The sequence below is a fragment of the Impatiens glandulifera genome, chromosome 1 (assembly GCF_907164915.1).
Source record: "Impatiens glandulifera chromosome 1, dImpGla2.1, whole genome shotgun sequence".
Lineage (NCBI taxonomy): Eukaryota > Viridiplantae > Streptophyta > Magnoliopsida > Ericales > Balsaminaceae > Impatiens > Impatiens glandulifera.
Genome location: NC_061862.1, coordinates 63,046,515 through 63,073,041, shown reverse-complemented (window position 1 = coordinate 63,073,041; position 26,527 = coordinate 63,046,515). Strand labels below are relative to the sequence as shown.

The following is a 26,527-nucleotide window of genomic DNA, read 5'->3' as shown; positions in this document are numbered from 1 at the left end:
ATTTCGCCTTTGTTATCCTACTAACAATCTTCACCATGATGACATGCTTACTGTCGAATAACTTCAAGACCTCAACTAAGCTATTATTCCAGCCAACATAGATTCTGCTTTTACACCCATCTGAATTATGAATATAAGACTAGTCGCTACCAAAACAACATTACTTATAGTATCGATTTGATTGTGCCTTACTCTAGTCTCCAGTATACCCATAATAGTGATTTCATGCCTTTCAATCATTCTTCTAATTTCCTTCCTTTTGATGGGGTCGTTGAGCCCCCTAATATGTCAGGTCATTATATTCATGAAGAAAGGTTGACAACATGCTTATTCCTTCCTTTCCTTTTCCCTACAATCTTTCTCCATATTTGTGGTTTGTATGGAATTTCAAGTCTAGGATGTTGTCTTCCTCTCATCTGCGTTTGGGCCTAAACCATTTCGTTATAAGATGAGTTGAAAGTTCATTCGCCTACGGGTTCTTTGTTTCCTGCCTCTGTTAGGATCTGCTCTGTTTCCAGGTTACCCTTCTCAACATTTTCTGTTTCCTTAGGTTCTTTGGCTTGCCCTTCCACATTTTCCTTTCATTTCTTACTTCCCTCTTCTTGAGTTTGATTTCCTTTAGTTCCTTCACCTGAATTCTGAACATTTTTTCTTTGACATTGCTTTCTTTTGCTGCTTGTTTTTCTACCACTGTTTCATTTGTACTAGGAACCTTTTGTTGTTTAACTTCTTCATTCTGCATTTGTTGTTCCTAGTTTGCTTTCTAGTTGGCCATTAATTTAGGGCATCTCACTATAGAATGTTTAAAGGTATTGCAGTTCACGCATCTGTACGGTTGTCATTCATAGTGTATGCCCATCTTGGTAGTATTTCCCTTTCGATCCACCACTGTAATTTCGTCGGGGAGAACGCTTCTAGGTTGAAATTCAACGTTCATCCTAGCATATGTGAGATTTTCACTTTCCTCAGTAATTTTGTCCATGTATAGCGGGTTTCCTATAAGGCTAGCGAAATGGCTTAAGGCTTCCGCGTTGTACATGTGGGGAGGAATATTTCGCAACATGAACCAGATTTACACTATTTCTTTTGGAATATTATCATAGCTCGTACCCTCCTTCTATTTTTCGAGCTTCATGCATTCTTTCCCCATGTGTGTATGTCCCAACTCCAAAATTTTCTCAAGATTAGTCTCTTGATTGAATTTTAGGAAATACATGCCGTGACTATTAGAGGTGACCTTCATTAGACCTTCTTTTCCCCCATTGTTTCATGAGTTCTTCTTTAGTGGCTTCAAAAGTGGAAAGCTTGATAGGATCAGGATCGCCGATAGGGGACCGGGGTCCAACTAAAGGAGAACGCTTACACACTAACAATGGTTGGTACTAATCCGATTAGAGATTAATACTAGTCTCAACACCACACAAACTGTCACAAACTCTTGAACCTGGTTCAAGTGCGGAAGTGTTTGTTTCAGTTTGAAGCAACACACACAATTCGGATAATAAGGATGAATAGAATGAAGAAGGATCAGTTTGGAATAAAGAGAAGTCGGTTCGGATAGTAAAATGACCGGAAAGAAGAAAGAACACAACACAAGGATTTTATGGATGTTCGAAGATAAAGCTCCTACGTCACCCCAACTTCTCAAACAACGAGAAGGATATTCACTAAGAATATTCAAACACAATACAATCTGTTAAAAGATTAAGGCTTATTTACAGCTTGATATTGACTTACAACTCTTCAAACAGAATAAGAATTTCAATACACTGAACAATTTGTAAATACAGAAAGCTTTTCAACACTAGTTGTTGTTCTTGAAAGATGAATTCGTGTGTGTCTCAAAAGTTCTGTTCTTTTGTTCTTCAACTTCTCCTTTTATAGTGGAAATATGACAACGGTCATATTTCTCTCTGATTTGTTGGTCAAAAGGAGCAGCATTGCATTAAATGCGATTGAGGCTTCCCAAAGCATGAGACAGCCGGCCTGATTTGTCTTTACTTGACTTTATCATTCTGGCGGTTTTGACAATTATTTGCTCCTAGGAAGTTGCTTTTGGACTTATACCAAAATGGGTAACTGCACATTTGATAGTCTTCTACTGCCTGCAGTCTATTCAACAGACTTGTATCAAAATGGCAATGGCACAGTCTGAACTTTTAAGATCTTCCTTCTGCACATTCCCAAAGAGATCTGTTTGCACCAAAATGTCAACTACCAACTTTTCCATATTTTTGATTTTGTCTTTGAATAATCTGCCCGTTGGAAATGTACGTTGGCTTAGGATTTTCAGGAAGTTGAACCAACCGGACATCATCGGTTGACCGGTCCTACCGAAAAGTAGCGACCGATCAAAGGAAAGAATTCACCGATCCTGAAGTTGAGTCGAGCCGGTCTTTTGAGAAGATCGGTCAGCGGTTTGAGCCGCTTTAGAGGAATCGGTTTGACCGGCCAATTGAAAATATGACCGCTCCTTGTTTTTCCTGCACAAAAGGTTGAATTTGATTTATTTCTTTAGATATTTAATTACTTATTAATTAACTATCTAATTTATCTAGAAATTTCTCCATTTTTGATTATTTAAGTTAAATATTCAAAACTCTGTAATCGTTGGCCGGTTTTAAAATACTTATATTAATTGGTCGGTTAATAGAAAGCTGTTTGATTTGAAGATAAAATTTTGAGAAAAATTTTGTATTTCTATCAATTTCTCCCTTTTTGATATTTTTAATTAAAAGTATCAAAACCAGTCATTTGAAACTGAAACCGATAATTTGAATTTCCAAAATATTTCATAAGTTCACAAAAGTATTCATAAGTCATAATAAATATAAGTGAAAGCATAAAGAAAGAGGTTTAGTGGCCTCTTTCATCCGGCTCAGTGAAGTAGCGTATTGCAAAACCCTTTCCCGGTGCAGTAGGATTAATATTTGTTCGGGAGCCGTTTGTCGGTTAACTAGAGAATCTGCTCGACCGTGGGGGTCTCTATCTAATTTATCTAACAAGGTTCTTTCCCAATATAATTACCCACTATCACTTGTTCTCATGATCGAACGCAATTTTCTTCCACGTCTGATGGTAGCTTGAACTCAAAGGGGTTTTTGAGTTTTTCCACATTTGCTTTGAACGCACCTAGGAAAATCTGTCCCATTTTTGGGATTTTATTTTCACTTTCTTTTGCTAAGTTTTGACCCTACTTTGTGTCTGGATTCTTCTTCTAGACTTGATCAACCTGCCAATTTGGGTTCTTCTTTACAGTATAAACCATTGTCTTGGTACATTTTGCCAACTCTTTCATTGTGTTAACGGACCAGCTAACAATAATGTCATACTTCTCTTTTTTTAAAAGGTTCCAATCTTGGAGGTAGTGCAGGTTTAATTGAATAGTGATTTGTTGAGCTCTATCTTTGTTGAGAATCATTTCTCCATTCTTAGCTTGCATCAACATCATTAAAATTTGGTTTCTCAGCCCTTTGAGGTTTGCCCTCTCATTAAACCAACCCTCCATTTGTCTTTTGCCTTCTCTTCGGTTTCCCCTCTAATTAATGAATTTATAGTTGACATATTTATAAATATATATTATTATATTATAATTTAAAAAAAAAAAAGTGGGTAGAAATTATAAATATATATTATTATATTATCAAAATTAAATTATTATCATATATTTATTATTTAATGTAATAATAATAATTGAAATTATAAATAATTTAAAATTTTAAAAATAAATAAAAGTAATATATAATAAAATTATTAGAAGACTCGCATTTCTATTTATATAATTTATTTTTATTTTTTAATCTATATTATTTTAATTAATATTTTAATTTAATAAGTTTATTTTAATTATATATATTAGATTTATAAAACTAAATAATTTATTAATTGAATGAGAATGTAAATAGATTTAGAGGATGTTAATGTAAACTTGAGTAGCTTAGGTGATGTGACTAGTTGTGTTTATGTTGTTTCGTGTGTATACTTACTTGTGCTCGTGTCGTGTTTATACTCATATTGTATCCGTGTCGACTCGTGATCGTATTACGATCATATAAACTTATAATTGTGTCGTGATTATGTCGTCTCGTGCTTATGTTGTGTTCAACCTACGGCCCAATTGAAATAATATCGTAACGTGTTGTTTTTGTACTAATATCATGATGGATTGTGTCAATTCGTTTTGATCCAACTCATTGCTCAGCCCTGCACCTCGCCTTTCAAGGGACTAAACTGGTTGAGGAGTGATATGGGAGGAAATTTGAAAGAGAGAATGGAGAAGGAATGATATGTCACCACATCACTGCGTGCAAAAAGGATAAAGGGTGAGGAGAGAGAAGAGAGAAAAAAATTGTTAATTTTTCAGCGAATCAGATTGCGTCACGTCATTACCTCTCCAAAATTTTCCCAAATCATTTCTCCTTGTATAAAATATAAACAACTTCTCTTCTCGAGTTTACATGCTGACAGTGCGCTTCCAAACAAGAGATTACCACTTTCGCACTCAACCTATTAAATTTGATGTTTTACTTGTCATAGTTGCTTTACTCGTAGTTTAATCAAGGGCATATAAATACTTGTAGTTCACAATGTAAATACTTGTAGTTCACAATGTAAAGATCATCAAATATTCAATTAATATAATACTATTTTTGTAAGAGATATTTTATCTCTCTAAAAATTTTGTGTACATTCATCAAACATCAAGTGTTTGCTTCGAGTAAGGTTGACTAGTTACTCGTTCTTGCGAAAATCGTAACTAGTGTCGCACGAATCGTCAGTGAAAAGATTGAGCCCGTGACAGTTGGTATCTGAGCAGAATGACAAAAATATCGAATGAAAATGCAACTACTAATAATGTGGATGAAGTAGAGAAACTTCCCTAAAAGATTGGAGATGGTGTTAGGAACCAAAGTCAGGTTCAAGAAGGAGGATCCAAAATCACCAAATAAAGGGGGAGATCAAGAGATGTTATTGTTGACATTATCATCAGGTTAGAGAAAATAGAACTCACTGTGTCTTACAAACAAGATAACTTCGGGGACCTAGATAAACACATCGCCGAGCTCGAGAAGGAGAGAGACGAGCTCCGAGAAGGGATGCAAGGTGCCTTAAACGAGGAGTTGTCCAAATGTCGAGAGCAAGCTTAGATCATGGTACATACCTTCCTTTTTGAGATTAGTACCTTGAAGGAGAAACTTGAGGTAATGACTTCCAAATTACAAGCCACTAGAGAAGAAGTGGCGATACTCAAGAAGGCAGTCGCGTAAGAGTGCGGACGTACGCCTATATGAGCCAGTAATCCAACAAGGATAGACATTCCAAGACCTAAGCGTATTTAGGTGAGAGGAACACAAAAGAAATCGACAACTTCTTATGGGGTTTGGACTAGTACTTCAAAGCACTCGGCCTAGTGGAAGAGGCGAGAAAGATAGATATTGTCACGACATACCTAGAAGACACCGCAATATCGTGGTGGAGGCAAAGGAGTAGCGACATAGAAAGAGGTATGTGTTCTATTAATACCTGGGGAGAATTCAAGGAGGAACTCAAGAGACAGTTCTATCCTGCAAATGTCATTCGAGAAACAAGGCCAAGTTGCGATGGCTCTCATAAAGGGGGAGTATCAAGGAGTTCATCGCGACTCTCTTTGAGATCCCTACTACTCAGACGATGAAGCCTTGTTTGCCTTCACTAATTGTCTACAAGTCTGGGCGAAGCTGGAGTTGGATCGGCGTGGTGTCCAAGATCTAAACACCGCTATTGTCGTGGCTGAATCTCTTGTCGAAATGAGAAGGTAAGAGAAATCAAAGTCGACCTATGAGAGGAATGACGAGGGGGGAAATGGTGGAGACCATTTCTATAGCAATAAAGACTCAGTTAAGTTTACGAAGCCCAATGGTAGAGGAGATCGGGACGAGAAACGTGGAGTGAGACCCCACATAAATTGTGTCTTTTATGAGGGGCCACATAAAACAAGAGAGTGCCCTATGAAAAACAAACTATCCGCTTTGATGGAGGAGCAAGAACGCCTTCATGATGAAGCTCTATTGGGGTCGTTAAATATTTTTAGTGCCATTAAAGCAAAGTTTGAGGAGTCAAAGTCCGCAAAGAAAGGACGACTATTCGTGAAAACAAAACTAAGAAACCACGTGGTTAAAGCTTTGTTGGATACGGGAGCCAACAACAACTTTCTAGAGGTAAAAGAGGCGGGAAGACTGGGGATCAGGTACACCAAAGAGAAAGGGTGGCTTAAAGTAGTCAACTCGGCACCAAGTGCAACTTATGGAGTTGCTCGTAATGTAAAGGTAAACTTGGGGAGTGGACTGGCCTCCTAGATTTTTCCATCATTGAAATGTACGACTACAAAATGATTCTTGGCATAGAGTCCCTAGACAAGGTAAATTTCTTCTCTTACTCCCTTCTGCCAATACTATGTACATTAGAGAGCAAGACAATACTTGCACGATATCTTTAACAAGAGAGGACAAGAGAGAAACTATGCACCCCTCTGCAATGCAACTCTCAAAAGGGGTGAAAAGACCCACTTATCATCTTTTGTTACTTTGGAAGAAAGATAAGAAAACTGTGGTCAAGAGAAGACGCATCTGAAAGTTACAACTGTCCTAAAGAAAGTTCAGAATGTAATGCCTACTGAAATACTAAAGAAACTTCACCCTAAGAAAAAGGCGAATCACATAAAAGAGTTAGTCAAAGGCACTAAACCATCGGCGGCGGTCCTTTATCGCATGGAACCCTCCAAATTGGAGGAGCTGAAGAGGAAACCAAAGGAGTTGTTCTTCAAGGAAGAGAAGTGCGAAATTGTCAAGACTGCCAAGAGAACAAAAAAATGGGAAGACAAAAAGAGAAGACACTTGGAGTTCGGAGGAAAACAAGTGATAGTAAAGTTTCTCCTCCATCAAAGAAGACGATTTCTCAAAGTTCACAAGGGGTTTGTGAGGCGATACGAAGGTCCTTTTTAAGAGAAGAAACGGGTTGGAGATCTAGCATATCGCTCAAAACTTCAGTCGCATTTGGAGACTCACCCCATATCTATGTAAGTTTACTCAAAACTTATCATGAAGATAAAAAAGATCCAAGTAGAGACGAATCAAATAGAGCTCCCACGACAATCACAATCGTACCCAAAAAAAAGCCGAATAGATACTGGCACATCGGGTGATACTAAGAAGGGGTACCCACCCAAGTTACGTTGAATATTTCGTTAAGTGGAAAGGTTACTAGAAAGCAAGGCAAGTTGGAAAACGAATTAGTGTTATGAAATTTCAAAAAATTCAGGCCTACAAGGAAGACGCGACGAGGACATCGCCAGATTGAGTGGGAGAGAATGTCACAGTGCACACTCAACCTATTACATTTGATATTTACTTGTCATAGTTACTTTATGTGTAGTTACTTAAGGGTTAAGGGGCATATACTTGTAGTTCAAAATGTAAAGATCATTAAATAGTCAATCAATATAATACTACTTTTTGTAAGAGATACTTTCTTCTCTAAACGTTTTGGGTTCATTCAATCAAACACTGAGTAAAGTTGACTAGTTAATCGTTTTTTTTAAAGATTGTAATTAGTGACCAGTAACTAATATTGTACGCATAGTCACTGGAAAGACTAAAACACGAAGTTTAGCCTCCAGTAAGCTCACTTTTATCATGGACTTTTCCTTAATCTTCCCTCTTCTGTATCTCTCTCTCTTGTTTTTCTTTCTTTCATAGTTTCAGGGAAAGAAGAAAGAAGGAAACGCTGCAAGATATATCACCAGAGCTCAGTCTGTTAAGTAACTTCAGGTCACCCTAACTAAATTCAGGTGCTTTCTCCTATCGTCATTTTCATTCTCTATCTATATCTTATTCATCATTGATTGCGATGCAATCTTTTATCGAGTTTTGCAATTGTTAACATAACCTTGTGGAGATGCTCTTGCTTTATTCACTCCAGTTCCGTTTTACGGAAAATTATTTGAAAATAAACCCATTTGTTATACATGTTTGACATGCAATTTGCAGGAAATTATGTGTCCTAAACACTGTTCATCAAGAACAAAGATCTGGCAGAACGCTTGCTCACAAGAAAACCTACATACACTCTGGACATGCTAATTAGTGAGAGATTGCTTGTGTTGATAGTATAATGTATTGTCCTATATATTATGTGTGTGTTAGATAAGACTTCATTGTTTGTGGAATTTCAGGTATCCTAAGTTCATTGATGCTTTAAGAGACCTTGATGATTGTTTTGTTATGGTACACCTTTTGGCTTCATTGCCTGCTGTTGAAAGGCAATACGCGTTTAAGTGAAACGTATTCATAGTTGTAGAAGGTTGGTTCTTCATGACATATTTTGGTGCTTTTATGTATGATCTATATATCTAGGTTTATCCTTGCTTGATGAAACTTACCTGCATTATTGATTCGCGAATGGCAAGCCTATATATTATGCAGTCATAAGTTTTTATGAAAAATATCCATATCTGTAAAAAGCTTATTACCAGGTATGATTATCTTCTATGTTTTCTGACAATAACAAGTTCCATGGCTTATTACAACTTATTATTTATCTCATCAGGCTGAAGTTAAGGACAAAAGATAACTTGGCTAACACCTCATGCTTTGCAGAAAGTCTTACCTGATGATGGGTTGTGGACTACAAAGTCATGCTCACCTTTTTGGAGTTTTAAGAGGTTAACTGTGTGCATCTCGGTGATTATGTTTATTCGATACTTCTTGTCATTTTCTGAATTTTTTTTTCTAAAATTTATAAAACTTTGAATACCTTACCTACTGAAGGTGTGCTTGATGAAACTGAAATTTAAAATTTATAGTATTTGAATACTATTTGTCATGACATAAGTTGATTAATTTCTAGAGGTTAAAGTTGTTTATTGGATGATCTTTATATTGTTAAGTCATTCATTGTTTACTGAATTAAATCATATTTGTTATCTTAATTTTTTACTAAGTTGAGATAAGTCCAAATATTTAGTGATTTTATATATTAGTTAATCATTTAAATTAAGTGATAAGTTGTGTTATTAAACAGAGCTAACTTGAGATAAATCTAAACAATTAAGCGATTTTAAATAACAGTTAATCATTTAAATTAACTGATAAGTGGTGTTATCAAACACAGCTGAAACTATTCCTCTCCAGAACAAACAAGTGCAACTCTATTCCGTTAGAATAATGCTTGATTTGTCCAATATATAACTTACAATCTACCTAGTGATGGAACTAATTTTTATTTCTTTCATAACATGGATCAGTAGTTGGATTAGATGGATCTCAGCTAAAGGGGACAGAACATGAGTCTGAACTTAGGATGGCCCAGCTTCAGCACCAACTTCCTTCAAATGCACCTGGTACATTAATGAACCTGGTTGGAGATCATTCGGTGGATGATGATGAATAAACAAAATAATGCAAAATTTTCTTTTAAGAATGTGAAGTTTTTCCTCGGTCGTGAGGTAAAGCTACTTCGTTACTAAACAAATCTTACTTCCAATATGCATGACCAGGTTTGTTTGGTTTAGTTATCTTCCAAGCTTACAGCTAGATCTACCATTCATGCTCTCTTATTGCTTTTTTTTTAAATGTTAAAATTGGTATAATAGAGTTGTATCTATTATCACAAGATATACAATTTATCTAAAGGTTTGTGTATATGTTCTATTTAGTGTTTTTGCTTTACCATATGATGATTCATTAAGTTTCTAAGAAGAGAAAAGGGATGCTAATTTCTAATTCCTAGTCAGGTAGTTTTCATGTTTGTGGGGCTACCTTTTTTTTACAGGATTTTTAAGGAGTGTTTGATTTATTATTTTCACCTTTGTGTCTCTTTTCATCTATCAGTCAATCTGATTGAATGTGTGAGCTGTATAAAATTAACGAGGTTTTGTTCTTGTTTTTCATTCTATAATCCTATAAGAATCTATGCATACATATCCAGTGGGGTTCTTCTCATTAAATTTTCCAGGATTTGACTGTCATCTATTAGTTTGAAGAACTAATTTCTTCAAAAACAATTTCTTAAACATATAGTTCTTCACACATTAAGGTTCCAAGAGAATCATTGCTCTTTGTCGTACCTTCTTTTGGTGGTATTTGTGTCCCGGGAAGGAGAAGGTGCTCCATTTTCTGAATCAGACCAGAGTTATTACTCATCAGGTCTGCTTCTATATTTGTCACCGCACATGCTGACACACTTATCATTCGATTAATTAAAAGAATAGCAATAGAAATGTATGGTATGAAGATGAAGCTTTGCTGGAGCTTACCTTGAGTTCTATATTCATTTCAATGTTTCCATACATGATTGCATGTCAGAAAAGTAAAATCCCTAGCTTGTTTTGGATCTCTAAAACTTGTGGAGAGTTCGGTATTTTGTGGATTATTCTAATACAATACAAATTTCTTTAAGAAGTGAATCCACATATTACATTTGAACTCACTTAGGAAAACAATACAAGTGAGGTTCTACTTATAATAGTTAAAAGTTAAGTTCATTTTTTGGGGAATCACAATGTGACTACTTTGTGTTAGAAATAATTTGGTTCAGATGATGTTGTAGTGTTTTTTGGAAAGACAATTATATTTCTGTAGATCAATATATTGTTGGGAATGTAGGATTTCTACAAGTAGAGTATTTGTTGGAGTTGTTTTCCCATTAGAAGCTTGCAGAATGCCTCACCTGCCTAGATTTATTTGCTGCCTTATAATGTTGTTCCTGATGTTAATTGCATATTATACAGTCTCTTTGCAGTAATTTTGGGTGTTTATAGGGATTCAATTTTTATGTAATCGAGGTGATTTTGTAAGGTATTTTGTCACAATCACGATCCAATTGAAAAATCGCCAAAATTATATTGACTATTTATTTTATTGTTGTACGATTTTTGTTTCTTCATTTGATATGCATATTATTTTCTAGATCGTTTGCAATCTTTTGTTTTCATTTGATATAGAGATTCTTTTTTCTTTTAGGACTTTTGATAAACACAACAAATGTAACCAAACAGACCTTGTTAAGTCTTGCAAGCTGCTGCTTCAATTTGTTCTTTATTGTTTATAATGAATTGAATGGAGAATTCTGTTGTTGCTGACTACTGGCCATGTTAATTTATGTAGATCGTTGACAGGCCAACGCAGTGGGTGTATGATTGTTTTAGTGCAACAATTATATTGCCACTTGAGGATTATCTGGTTGGAAGGTAGTTTTATATAATGGAAGGTACATTCTCTGTTAAAACACTTATTATTTCTGTATCTGGATCCTTTTCCAGTTAAAGAAACAAAAATTAATTTCTGAAATGTATTTGACTAAATTTAGTTTCCAAACGGCTATGTAATCTTGCTGAAAATGGATCCAGATTCTAGATGCATAAATAGAAACAATAAGTGTTTCCAAATGGGATAACTTTTATTTGTACTCGCATCTTGCTGGTTTAATAGGATCTGAAAGTGCGAGTCGGATCAATTTTGGCGGGCAACATTCAAGTCATTGAGTCCATGTTACATATAGCCTAGAGATTTAGGATTTGTAGGAGAATAACCTTAAGCCTCTCAAAATAATAAAATCAGATTCAATACTAGCTTACTCTACCAATTACCATTCCACCCTTATACTATTGCTGTTACATATTATTCATTCCAATACAATCAAGTCTAACTTAGAGATTTAGGATTTGTAGGAGAATGGTGGATGAGAAGAGAATAAGATAAAACCACTTTTCGTACTAGCTCACTCTACTAATTACCATTTTACCCTTATTGGTATTACTAATTACCATACTACCCTTATACAACTGCTGTTAGCCTGTTACATATTGTTCATTCCATTTGGGTGAATATGATGTCTTTATTTGTTATATTTCCCTGTTAAACTGTGTTCCTTGCTATGCAGATTTGCAATCAAAGAAAGGGCAAAAACCCTTATTAATTCAAACCCTTCATTTATCATTATTTTCCCTATCCAATCATCCTAATTATTTTTTCAATAAAAACACAACATCCACATTGTTTGGTTGTGCACCATCTTCATCATTCTGCAAAAGTATGTCATGAAACCTAAATAACTGTCTCTATAGGTTTTTTGAATTTCAAGGGTTCCTCAAATATTTGCATTTAAAGTAAGATTTAAGTTGTTGTAGGATAATGAACTTTTATGCATAACAATATTGATATCTATAAAGAGCTGTTATTTTCTTCTTCTTCAGGAAACAACCCTTACTTTATGTAGCCATATATGTAAAATATAGACAACATTTGTAGCCACACTGTAATCCTGCTTAATGTTCTTCCATTAATTGTAACATAAGTCAATAATTATAATGAAATTTTCTATGGGAAAGAAGTTCACACAAGTATGCTTTTGAAATTGACTTACCATTAATAATTGAAACATATGAAATGTTGTAATAGTCTATTTGAAATTAATTGAGATGTTTTAGATTATTATTGAAACATATGAATTGATGGAAGGAGTATTAGTCTATTCGAAATTAATTGAGAGCTTTGTTCAAGCTGGCGGTGACACTGACACCAATAGATAATTAATTATAACATTTTTAAGTACTGAATAATTTTTTTGAAAAAGGTTCATTTTCAATAAAAATAAAATAAACATTATAAATGTAAAAAAAATGATAAATAAAACAGTGCAAAAATGGGTAGTGTCACAGAGAGGAGTGATAAGGGAAGAGACGAGAGATGTGTGAGTAAAGAGAGATAAATTATTTTATTTTTTTAGTAAATTAAATTTGTCTCGTCATTCTCTCATTCAAATTTTTTCACCAACCATTTCTCGTTTATATATATATATATATATATATATATATATATATATATATATATATATATATATATATATATATATTTTTCATTTCAAGATAAATAGTAAAAAAAATAAAAAATTAATCCAATCTCTTAAAAGGATGGACAATATTACTACCCTCTCAATATTCATCTAATCTCACAAAACAAAAATAAATCCAAAACATAGAGACAAAAGATAATTAAAAATTTAAGAAAGGATGTGTCACACACTATTTCAATTGACATAGTTCAAATAAAGTAAGTTTTTTTTACCCGAATTCGGATAAGCTTATCTCCTCTCTTTTTTATAAATTATTTTCTATCACTACCATGTATTACAGACAGACAATTTCTGCATTACACAGGTTATATTAATTTTAAAATAATAATAATATTTTTTTTTAATAACAACATAAATTGTTTGGAAAGAGGAATCATGGACATTAGTCTATAAGGTTTGTTCGAATTAAGATTTTTTTTTTAAAATCTAGTTATTTGCGATAATTTTGAGTATGTGAGGATTTCTTTTGAAGTAAAGAGAGTAAAAAAGAAACCTAACCCAACCCAGCCTATGTGATGGGGGAGTGAATCTAGGACTGGTAATAACTGACGTTGCGTGATGTCGGTCAGGCTGGCTGGCTGGCTGGCTCAGAGTGAGGTATGGGCGGTTCTAATTGGCTAATTGGAGAGGCAGCCGCCCAGCAATATCATTGGACAGTCGTCGACGGTCGTCAGGTGACTCAGTTCTGCCATAAATAAATAATTAAAAAACTACTATATATGGGTTTTCTCAATAATTAAGCACCAAAACAATTTTCTTCTTAATCATATGTGTTTTAATTTTGTTCAAATACTAATACCATTAGTTGTAACTACATGATTAAAAGTGATTTATTTTATCCAATTCATACTAACTCCAAATTATATTTATCCAATTTGTAATTCAACCTATTTTATTAAATACTAATACCATTAGTTGTAACTACATGATTAAAAGTGATTTATTTTATCCAATTCATACTAACTCCAAATTATATTTATCCAATTTGTAATTCAACCTATTTTATTAAATACTGATCCAATTTGAATTAGATGGAGTATAATTTAAATAATATAATTTTACATTTTCTTTATCTCATAATTTAATATGTTTTTTTTAATTAATTTAATCTCTTTTTTATAATATTTTAAAACTAAACAAAAATTATTATTAAATTAATTTTTTTTTAATAATACATTTTGTTAAAGTTTATTTTTTATTTATAATAATGATAAGATATAGTCAATAAATCTATTTTTTGTTTCTCCAATAATAATTATAAATTTATTTTTAAAAGTAATAAGATAATGAAATATTTTAATTAAATAGAAAATAGGATAAGAGAAATAATTGGAGTAAAAAATTTGAAAAATAGAATAGGGGAGGGATCTTAATTTTAGTTGAGAAAATAATAAAAAAAAGATTTTTATCATCTCTTTTTAAATTTTTTTCTTTTTTCAACCAATAAGTTAAATGTGAGAAGAGAAAATGCTATTATATATATATATATATATATATATATATAATATGATCCACATTATTTATTTATTTTAGTGAGGTATAATTTAATAAAAAAAACTAAAAATATATTTTTATTTGAATAATCTTAATCTAATCCGAACTAAATTCAAACCGAAATAACTAATCCAAATTAATACTTCGGATGCGGATCAATTTGAATTAAAGATTAATAACTACTATAACAAAGACGTATCAAAATTAAAGGACGGAATTTAATTAACAAAGACTTAAATATGCATGAGAAGAAATGTTTCAATTTCGATTATAATTAAGTTAGTTAACGATGAATTATGCAAATTGTTTTGGATGAAAAATGGAACAATTAACCTCCTCTGTTTTGAATATTATTATAGTCATCTTGATCGAGCTTAGTTAAAGTATCTCGAAAAGAATTGGGTTTATTAAACTATCCCGAAGAATTGTGTTGATGATAGAATAATGTTAAAAAAAAATATGATGATGAGTATAAATGAAGAAAGAAAATATTTTTTCAACTATGTAAAAATGTCATTTGCAACATCTGTTTATAAATTTTGAAATGAGAAACAAAAAAATAATTTGTTTCAAACCTAAAAATGTGGATCAGATTTGTAAATAATTTAAAAATGTAAAATTTCTCAAAAAAACATCCTCAATGAGAAGAATTATTGAATCATGATCAAAACTACCTAATAAGAATTAACATCCTTAAAACCTGTTTGAAAGGCAATAAGAGAATGAGTCACCCAATGAATAACGAGTTCCAATATTTAAAATATCCTAAAAAATGTGACAAAACTTATAAAAATTAATATATACGGTGTTTAACTGGTTCTGATCAATTTTTTATTTTTAATAATTTTGTTTTATTTTAAATATATATAACCATTAATAATTATATTTTAGGTGATGAAAAAGATTAATTTTTTTTTATGAGGTTCATTTGTTTATTAATGGGGTTTAAATTTAATCCCAATTATATTTATAATAACCTTCATATATACTTAAACAGGACTTCGACTACCTCCACAAATGAGGGCTATGATTGGTTCCGACAATTCCAAGGGGGTTGTTAATTGAAATAATATATATATATATATATATAATCATGAATTCATTTGAAATTATAAAATCATTTTTAATAAATTTATATTTTGTTTCTTTTAAAATTAGAAATTTTATTTTATTTATTTTTAATCTAGAATACTAGATTTACCATTGCAATTTCAAATTCGTGATCACTTAAGTTATTTTAAATGGATTCTTTTTAAAATTTAAAATATTTTCAAAATTTTGAATAATATTAAGTAAATTATAACTTTTTAAATGACCATGGATGTGGATGTTATAACTTTGAAGTCTGGTTAACTACGATTTTGGTCAGAAAATGAAATAGGTTAGAATGTTAAATCAAAGTTTATAGATTCAAAATTTCTTACATTTAAAATAAAAAATAAAAAATACCTTTACAAGTAAAAGATATATATATATTTTTATCAATATATAATATAAACAGTTTAATAACAAATTTTATTCATGTTTATGTCCAAATACAGAAATATTTATTTATTTACTTTTTTTTTAATTAAAGAACTAGCAATATGAAGCTAGATTTAATTAGAAACAAAATTTAAAATTTATTTATATAACTGAATATTCTTATATTTATATACATAAACAAAACGAAGTAGCTCGTTTTTAACAACTATTTATTATAATTAATATAGAAATCAATAAAAAAAATTAATAAGGAAACAATAATAACTGATTTCATCACACTTTATTTTATTCTTTTAATTTTGATGTAACTTCATTAACTCTTAAGGAGATTGGTAGACAACATACTCACAATTATCTAATATGGAAAAAAAACAGGAAAATTAATGTAAGCAATAAATGTATTCATCACAATTTATTGTATTATATTTCTAATTTTGGTGCCAATGTTAATTAAATTAGAGATTTTTTAATATATATTTTTTAAAATTTCAAGAAGCTTACCGTTCAATTTTTTATAATCATAATTTACACGAAATTAATTAACATGTTCCCGATTAATCATTTTTTTAGTGGACTACTGACAGTTAAGTCCCAATTTAATTTAGCTATCAAATCTCATTATTTAAGACTTTTTTCATATTGAGGTTATTTAAATAATATAAATAACTTAGTTCTTAGTCATTCTTACATAATGGATAATTTATTTATTTTTGTAAAAAAGTATTAATAATTTAGTATATAATAAAAAAAAATCAAAAATAAAATTGAGTCACTGATCAATTAATTAAAAGATGAATAAAAAATAATGATTTATTTAGATATTTTAAACTTATGTAAGGCCTCATGATGGTGGTATCTCATGAAACTTTTTAATTATTAATATTTTATATAAATGATTAAATATATAAAACCCTAATGAATAAGGGCAAAATCGACTTTAAGGTGAGAAATCCAATAAGAGCGGGAAGGAGAGCCGTTGTTTGCCAAAACACATCAAAATTGGCGCCAAAAAAAGCTTCTCGCGTGTGTTGCCCGAAATTTCACGGGCAGTCTCTCTGTCCTAAAAAAAAAAAAAAAAAGAAAAAGATTCTCTCTCTAAAGTCTAAACCCCTGAAGATGCTTTTTTTATATTTAGACTGATGCTGTTTTCCAAGCATTTAAACAAACAAAAATTTCTCCCCTTTCTCCCTCCCTCCTTTTTCATCCATTCAAAGTTCAAACCCAAGTTTTAAGAATCTCTTTTCTCTTCCAATTTAGATTTCATAATATGGGATTCTCCAAGAAACATCAAGGAATAGATTTAGAAGGCAAGAAATGGGTTATAGCCGGAAAATCAATTGAAACTCCTCCTCCGGCGGCGGCACCGTTGAAGCGCATAACGACAAAATCAAAAGTTAGAGATTGCAAGAAAGATGATGAGTATGATTCTGGCTCGACAACTCCGACGGCAAAAGAATCTAGGATACCGGAAAGATTGGCCTGCCCACCTGCTCCGATGAAGCGCCGGCCGACAGCTAGATGTCACTATAACAACAACAACGGTGCAAGAGAGTTCTTTACTCCACCAGATTGCTTAGAATCAGTCTTTATGCGACATGTAGAGAAAGCAAATTGATTATCAGTTACATTAATGATATCTTTCTTTCTGGTTTCAGAGCTTAATTAATTTTCATGTTTAGAGTATAAATATATATGTATAAATAGAATCCCATAATATGTATGATTTGTGTATTAAATGGGTATTCCAGTTTTTGTCTCTTGTTGTTTTAAGGATGGATTTGGCAGAGTTTGCCTTTGTTCTTGGTTAATGATGGATTTCCCAGTAGTTTTTGTCTCTTGTCTTGAAAAAAATTGTATAATTAGCCATGTTTGAATTCACTAATCTTGCTGCGGTTATGTTTGATATCATTCACATTTGATAATTAATTATTTTGAATTAGTTATAAATAATTTATTTTAAAAAAATAAAACAAGCAAAGTGAAAGGTACTACATCTGTTTCATGGATGACAGGTGAGAGAATGTACTCAAACAAATTGATTGATCATTATATGTGAAAACCTCCATTCTTGGACCCCCCTTCTCTAGCCAATGCTTTTCATTTGTCCTGCCCTAGCTTATCAATTACCTGGCTTAGTTAATTATAATATATTTTATATAATAACTTCTTTATTAAAAATGTGTTAAGATCATAAATAATTTTGTTTTTCAATTAAGATTTATATAAACACAATATTTCATTAGTTCATTGTCTTCATCACTTAAATTATTACGATCACCAAAGTTGAACATTGTATACAAATCGTTTCTAAATCATGTTAAAACCAATGACAACCCACCAATGTAGTTTAGTGGTAAAAGTTGACTTAAGAAACCAAAATGTCACGTATTCGATTTTATCTGAAAACGTTTTGAATTGAAGTGGGGTCATGACTATGGATGTGATGATAGTTTTTCTTAATCCAAAAATAAAATGTTAGAACCAATTATTGAATCCATCTATTAAGTGGAAAAAATTATACCTAAAAACTAAATTTTTTGAATTCAATCTCTATTAAGAACATCATATTTAAGTGAATGTTATAAAAGTAGGGTTCATGTTAGCCATCCAATAAATAAATTAACATTATCTAATTGTTCCTAGTGCCCATCAGTATTATATCAATATCTGTTGGGGACAGAAAAATCACTAAGGTGCATCATTATATCACAAAGTTTAATCAATTTTGTTCATTTATAATTTTATAAATACCAAATATATTTTCAATCATTTAATTTATGTAACATTACATAAATTTTGTTGTTGAAATGTTAAAAGCCTGTATAAATAAATGAGTTATTATGAAACTTACTAATTTATTTTTATTTATTTAATTGAAAGACCTAATTAAAGGAAAAATCCCAACAAAAATCAATACGACAATACAAAGATAAGCATCAAATAAACAAAAACAGGACATGAAAGAGACCCATGCCACCATCCACATTGAACTTGTCAAATATCTCTAAAAACATTAATCACATGGGTAGAAAACGATGTTATACATTATCGTAGAAAACGATGTTATACATTATCTCGTTTATGAGAACCACAGTACAATCAATAGAAGACAATGTCATTCCATTTCGCACCCCGACTATAAGGTAGTGAAGCAGAGCTCCAAATAAGTAGAGTCGGTGCCTCTTTTTTTTTAAAAAAAAAACCTTTTAATTTCTTTACCATATTAATTGGCTCTTTTATTTTTCAATTTTTTGTTCCAAGCATTTACTCGTCCTCACAAAACTCAACCATTGAGGTTGACAGGATCGATCCATTCAACATGAAGTCAACTGCATGTGAAGTTCCATATTTTGCATACAATGTAGGAAAATATGAGCAATTATCTCTTCTACCCCATGCACAATTAATCACATACTAAGTGCATAAAACCTCTCTTAAGAGTCTATCATGGATCCTAACCAAAAAAATGACATTTTGATATGTCATTATTTCAAAGCAAATCCTAGGTAAACAAACTAGCTTTCCATTTTGTTAATTAAGGTTTCATAATAATGTGTCACACTGAATTGATCCACATTAATTCATCTTATAGAATCAACCATTTAGTTAAGTCATCCATACAAACATCTCAATATACACATCTCCTACAAAATCTGGAATTGGTAATATCTTTCATCGATATCAACTAACATATTATTTGTTCAAAAACTTTTATCCTTACATCACGTGTCATACCGAAAATGGATAGTGGAACACTCCCTCCTTTTGAACTTTGAATTTTCTCAAAAACAAATATTATAATTTGAACTGATCCCTTTCCAAAATTCATAATCATATAACCTTGAATTAGTAAACTAATTAGACCAATCTTTTTAAAATTTATCCTCACCCACCTTTAAACATATCTATAACACCGTTTTGAAAGAAACACATTATTAAATAACATCATATTTTTTGTATGAAGCTCATAATATATATCTCAGCTAACGAGTTTAGTAAAGTACCAAATAGTTAAAAGAAATAAGAAGTGCCAAATAAAAATAAATAAGACATACATCCTTGGTCACATAGCAGACAAAATAAGACATCATCCGCCAACTAACTACTAAATCATTGTCTTAATCAATCACAACCAAATTGATCCAGTTTGGCTTTTCCCAGTGTCTTTGTCAATTATTATTTTCTTCTATCTTAGGTGATCTTATTTTTTTATTTTTTTTTATTTTTCTTTTCAACTTGGTTTAGATAATATTACATAAACTAGTAGTAAGTAACTAGTTAATTGATGAAATACCAATAACATCAGTATTAAACATCAAATATATAATTATATATTAACAATAAACTAACAAATATAATATTAGTACTTGCAGAAAAAAAAGAGTATCTTTTATTCATTCTTTCTAATTAATATTTTATTGATCATGATGGTTGAGTTATTGGGATTGAAATAGTAGAGTCAATGGAATTCTCCAGGCTTAAGAAATTATGAATTTTCTATTTTTCCTACCTTCCACTTCATTTTCTTGTTTCAAAATTGCGTTTTATGTTAATAATAAACGTCATTTTCTAAACAACAACACCCGTGTAAATATAACTTCTTTCACAATCCATTCTTAACTTGTTTTTTCCTAAGAGAATTTTTCTGTGAACTCGTCGGTTCATCATCAAAGATCTGTGATTATGGTTTATCTAAGTCTAAGGGGATTGAGAAGAGATTGAAAATGAGTTTTAAATAATAATTGAAGAACTCAGATTTGTATTGATTTGCACACAAGTATTATTGTCATCTTATATTCAAGATTTGAGACTAACAAAGTCCCAATATTATGAACTATCATGACATTGATAGACGAGAATCCTATGTGGTCTTCAAACACCAATTCAATTCAATTAAATTATTTTGTGAAAATGACAACTTAATTGTTTATTTATAAGTGTGGTTTTTGATAAGATTTTTATTTTTTTTTATCATATGACTATTTATTAACTCTAGTCATGATCATATTTTCTCCGTTTCATTTTTTTATTTACCCATGTCCTAATAGGTTTGTTTGAGCTGTAACTAATTATCACCCTTCTCTTTATAGGTGATTCTTGTGACAAAAATCAAATTTCAAACAAGACATTTTAACACATGTTCATATTAGTTCTGATTACACTTTGAGCATTTTGTTGGCCCTTCCAGACAATTCGATTATGACTTGTGTTGTATTTATGTCCTAACCAATAGTATAATATTTATGCTCATCACACCCCTATGTCGATTAATCATATCTCAGACCATCGTTCTTAATTATAAAATACTAAAACATGTAAATGAAAAATTCAAAATTGTGAAAAAATATTACATTAATTTGCTTACCCATTATAACACCAGAATTTTTAATAAATATTTAACTCCTTTTTTTTAGATTATATCATATAATTATATAACGTGTTTGTCATCGTATCTTTTAGATTATATAATATAATTATATAACGTGTTCGTCATCGTATCGTCTCGGCCCACATATCGCAAAATTTGAGCCCAATACAGCCCATTATTCTAAGTATGGTTTGGAATTAAGCCAACAGATAACTTTCATTAAAATGAATAAAATTGAAGTGTTGCACCAATATGCTTATTAGTAACACATTTAAGTGAATGTACTAGTGACCAAATAGTATTAAATTAATTAATTATAAATGGAGAAAATAATGCACTACAAACGGTGAATGTCATCAAATTATTTAATTTGAAGTTTAAATAAAAATACTAAATCCAAACATAGAATATTGTAGCATTATTATTTCTATTGAATTTGAAAGAACTCAAAGGTATGAAATGATATTAGTATATGGATTATAAATATAGAGAAATAGAAAATATTTTATTCAGGGTTCCTCATCTATTATGTATTATATATGTTTCTTATATAAACATTAAATTATACATATATGAGTATAATAATAATATGATAAAAATAATCATATTAATATCTAATAACATTTCTAATATTATTTAATAATATTCTTAACATATATAATAAATAACTATAATATATATATATATATATATATATATATATATATATATATATATATATATATATATATATATATATATATATATATATATATATATATATATATTAACATCCAATCTCAATCTTAAGATGGAAAGAATTGAATAACTAAAATTAAAAATATATTTTGATGCGTTAATGATATCATCTTTAAATTAAGTAAATTCGTGAGTTTTCCAAAGTATTTAAATAAGAATGAACATAATAAAGTATGTCTCATGAATTGGTAAACAATATAAAAAGATCATTCACTTTTATCTTTTAATATATATATATTAAAAATTCAAAAATGTAATGAGATAGAAAAAAATAAAATTCAACCACGTTGTCCAATAGATTATCGAACTCGTATGTCTTCAAAAAGAACGATTAACTCCCCAACTGATTTTATCGATTTTCCGAAATATTTTCACGTTATACCAACGCATAACGTGTTGTTTAGAAAGGGATACTTGTTTGTGTCCTATCAAAAACAAAACTCGGTTATAAGAAAAACTCTCTCTAATGTTAAATCTTGTTTTATATCTAATTCGATTAGCAAAACCACTAAATCGATAATCGAATATGTCTTATTTGTGATATCTCTACACATAGTAATGAAAGTAAACTCATGATATATTGCATCTAGGCTTTTGACATTACACCAAGTGTCGTCCTAAAAATTGATCAAAAATTCATCCCCACAATAAATGTGGACTACTCGCAAAAACTCTTCCACGTAGAATAAATTCTTCTTCAAATGATACACTGCATTGTATGATTAGACATTAATGTGAATCAATTAGACCAATTTTGTCAATACTTACCACTGATGATCGATGCATACAAAATATATGGTTCTGTTGCAAATATACTACACTATTTTGATAGAAGAGTCTTATTAAAAGAAATAAATTTTGAATATTGAGTCCTCCTTAGTTTTTAAAACATTTAACATTATTTCAACTAACTAGATGACAAAATGACAAGTTAGAAGATGCCCATAAAAAATTACACATTATTCTCTCCATTTTCACCAATACACTTTTAGGGAGAATGAATAAAGACATCATTGTAACCCCCGGGAAGATCCCTTTGTTGCCGTAGTTTAGCACGTGTCGAATAACTCGAGGCAATACGTGTGGGGATCCGGGATGGCTCAAAGTTCGATGCGTTTCAATATTGGTTTGTGTGGCAAACATCTTTCTAAAAGATTTTGACAGTACCTGAGAGCTTTTGAAATTAACTATGTAAAAATAATTAATTTTATTCAAATTTTAATAATTTAGGGATTTGTTACTTGACTTGAAATCCAGTTTAAATTAATTAACATGATTAATTTATGAAAAAATTATTTACTTAAAAATAGAGTCGCCAAATAATTTTAGAAAAATCAGTAAAAGGTATGTATATAAACATACTTTATACTAGAGTATCCATAAGGGGTTCCTTCGTAATATTAAGATTTTTTTTATTATCTAAGTTTTTTTTTACAAATATTAGATTTTATTATAAATCTATTTATTTTTTAGTTTTGTGTAACTTTTACATAATAAATATATTAAATTTAATTTTTCTCTCATAATATTCTTCTCATGCAGAGCCCATTAAAAGGCTAAAGGAAAAAGAAAATATCCCCGAGAGTGTCTTTCAAAATAGATATCAAGAAAGCTTTCGACTCTGTTAGATGGGAAGTCATTCGAGACTTTCTAGTTGTTTCTGTTTTTCCTATGATTTTTATCGATTGGATTATGCAATGCGTTTCATCATCCTGCTTTGTTGTTAGCGTCAATGGAGTCCACAGAGGCTATTTCAAGGGTGAAAACGGGGTAAGGCAAGGGGACCCCCTATCTTCTTACATTTTCGTAGCTATCATGGCGATCTTTGAGAGCATCTTCGCGATGTTCCGAAAGAATCGTCCATACATATTTCACCCATTCTGTGAGGTAGAGGAGGTAACACATTTATGCTTTGTTGACGATTTGTTCATTCTAGCGCACGCAGACGTTGATTCCATTAAAACTATTAGGGCTGCACTAACGTTCTTTTCTGAGGTAACCGGTTTAACTATTAATGAAAGCAAAAGTGTGGCATTTTATGGAGGCGTGAAGGACGAAACAAAGCAGGACATCTTCAACATCATGGGCATCAAGGAAAGCAGTTTTCTCATAAGGTACTTAGGAATTCCGTTAACTGCGAAGCAGATCGAGATCTCACACTGCAAGCCGCTGATTGAAAAGGTAAAAAACACGATATCTAGCTGGGCAGCAAAAAAACTTTCTTATGTAGGGAGGATCGAACTTATCAAAACCGTGGTTATGGGCATAGTTGGCTATTGGGCACAGCAAATGGTTATTCCGAAGAAGGTAATGAAGGAACTCGACACGCTGATGAGAAACTTTATCTGGGGTAGTAGTGGAAGAGGAGGAAAGAAAGTCAAATGGACCGCTCTCTGCAAACCGAAGGACGAGGGAGGCATCGACTTGAAGAACTGTATCGAGTGGAACAAGGCTCTAACCTTCAAGCATCTGTGGGCTTTGGAGCGCAATCAAGAGTCACTATAGATCAAATGGGTGCATACGAGGTTTATGAAACACGAAACCAGCATCTGGACCTGCAAAATTCACGAAGGTATGAGCTGGTCTCTAAAAAAGATTCTTAAACTAAGAAGCGATATTGCAGATCTTTCTGACATCCGACTAGGGGACGAAAAAGGCACTCTATTCTGGCATGACCCTTGGTTTGAAAACCAGCCTATCATCGACAAAGAGGAGTTTCAAAATACTCGTATCAGAAGGGACTGCGCAAAAGCGAAAATCAGAGACATCAAAGACGGGAATTGGAACTTGCTCTTGAGAAGAATTCCAGAAGGAAAGAGGATACTTGATCATATAAGTAACATACAACTACACGACAGACCGGATATTCATGAATGGAAAGCTGAGGACAATGGGAAGCTGGTATTGAAGAAAATATGGGAGGTAATCCGGGAAAAAGTGTAGAAAGTAGAATGGGCTCCTCTTGTATGGTCAACGAAGATTATCCCTCGACACTAGTTCATTCTATGGCTCGCCTTCTGGGAAAGACTCAGCACTTGTGATCGTATCAGTAAGTATATGAGCATCCCGGACGCGAGCTGTCTTCTATGCATAAGAAATGAAGAAACCATAGATCACCTATTCGGGAGCTGCTGTATTGCTTCGGAGCTTTGGGACAGATTCTATAAAAGCCTGGAGCTGACCAGTTTTCCGAGCGAATGGAATGAAATCAAAGAAGCAGCACTACTCAAAGCCAAGGGAAATAGATTTGCAACAAGCGTGTTCAAGTGTGGCTTTGGAGCAGTGGTGTATAACATTTGGCAAGAACAGAATGCAAGGGTATATGACAGAACCCGCAGGAGCATTGACGAGTTATGGAAAGATATTGTATCGGATTGCAGCGCCCTCGCGGGAACGTGGAGAAGAATTCCAAGCACGGAGCAGAACTGGAATATCTGCAGGAACTAGAATTTACCGTTTTTTAAACTCACTAGAATTGAAAACATTGTAAACAAATAATTCATTTACGTTTTTAGCTTTTTAGCTTTTATTCAGAATGTTACGACTTCAAAATCATTCTAGGCCTGTCTAGAATAATCTCTTAAACTCGTGGTTTTTTTCCCATTTTGGGGAATTTTTAATGAAATGACGCTAAGTCGTTTTTCCCCCCCCCCAAAAAAAGACTTTCGTGTTATGTCCTCCGCGCGCTGTTGGAAACATTTTTTTAAATATAAGTGTGGTTATCAAAAAGATTTATTTTTAACATTTATTTCCTCTAATTAGTAGTCAAAATATTTGTTTCCTTTAAAAATAAATTCAAACAGGGCCTTAGTCAAAATATTTGTTTGGGAAATATTCCGAAAATATTTTGAAAATCATTTTTTGACATCTTGGGATTATTTGAAAATGGTTTGGTATTCCAAAATTACAAAAAAAAAATTTGGATTTTAAAAAGTGGAACCAAACAGGCCTTAGGACCGGAGTCCCAAGGCTTGAGTCATTTTTAGCGGTCTAGGATTGGATGGGCTCGGTTTAGACCGAGGGTGCTCTAAATCGCAGCTTGGGATACTCAGTCAGAGGACTAGAGAGCTCGGCCCTAGGGTTCGGGAGGCTCGGTCATGAACTCAGATTATTTGGTCCTAGGTCTGAGAGTCTCGGTCCCAGTCCAAATTTCTCGATCGTGGGTCATAGGAGTCTCGATCCCTAGTCAGACCCTCAGTCCTAGGTGAGAATCATTGATCAGATTTCTTGGTCCTTGCTCAAGAACACCGGTCATAGGGCTCGGTCCTAACTCAAGAACACTAGTTCTTGGTCTCGGTCCTAGGTCAATTTTCTCGGTCCTTGGTCTCGGTCAGGACCGAGAGGTCTCCATCTTTAGTCTTACAGGACTCGGTCCAAGAGGACCGAGTGTTCTTCATTCGGTTCAAAAGTTACAGGTTTTTAATTTTTGATACAGATCACGAAAACGTGATTTGTAAGTTGTTGCTAACTCCATTGGATGTAGGGATCATAACCCCTAATCCTAAAATCGATCAATTGAACTCTACGACGATTGATTTTTCAAAATGGTTTTTA

General features: G+C 32.0%; 1 protein-coding gene and 1 long non-coding RNA gene across 4 annotated transcripts; both read left to right on the top strand.

The window, feature by feature from the left end:
• The first annotated feature begins 7,685 nt into the window (after nt 1–7,685).
• Nucleotides 7,686–12,223, top strand: LOC124921587. 3 transcript variants are annotated; one of them, XR_007097677.1, is made up of 5 exons: nt 7,686–7,825; nt 8,025–8,120; nt 8,210–8,337; nt 8,634–8,698; nt 9,281–12,223. It is a non-coding gene; the product is annotated as an uncharacterized LOC124921587 (long non-coding RNA). The 3 variants fall into 3 exon arrangements; XR_007097678.1 differs by having other exon boundaries at nt 8,584–8,698; nt 9,284–12,223; XR_007097676.1 differs by having other exon boundaries at nt 8,584–8,698.
• A 4,577-nt stretch (nt 12,224–16,800) lies between these two features.
• Nucleotides 16,801–17,745, top strand: LOC124922304 (cyclin-dependent protein kinase inhibitor SMR6-like). The gene has a single exon (XM_047463039.1). It carries the CDS (start codon nt 17,135–17,137, stop codon nt 17,480–17,482), a length of 348 nt encoding a protein of 115 aa, XP_047318995.1. The 5' UTR covers nt 16,801–17,134; the 3' UTR covers nt 17,483–17,745.
• The last annotated feature ends 8,782 nt before the right edge of the window (nt 17,746–26,527 follow it).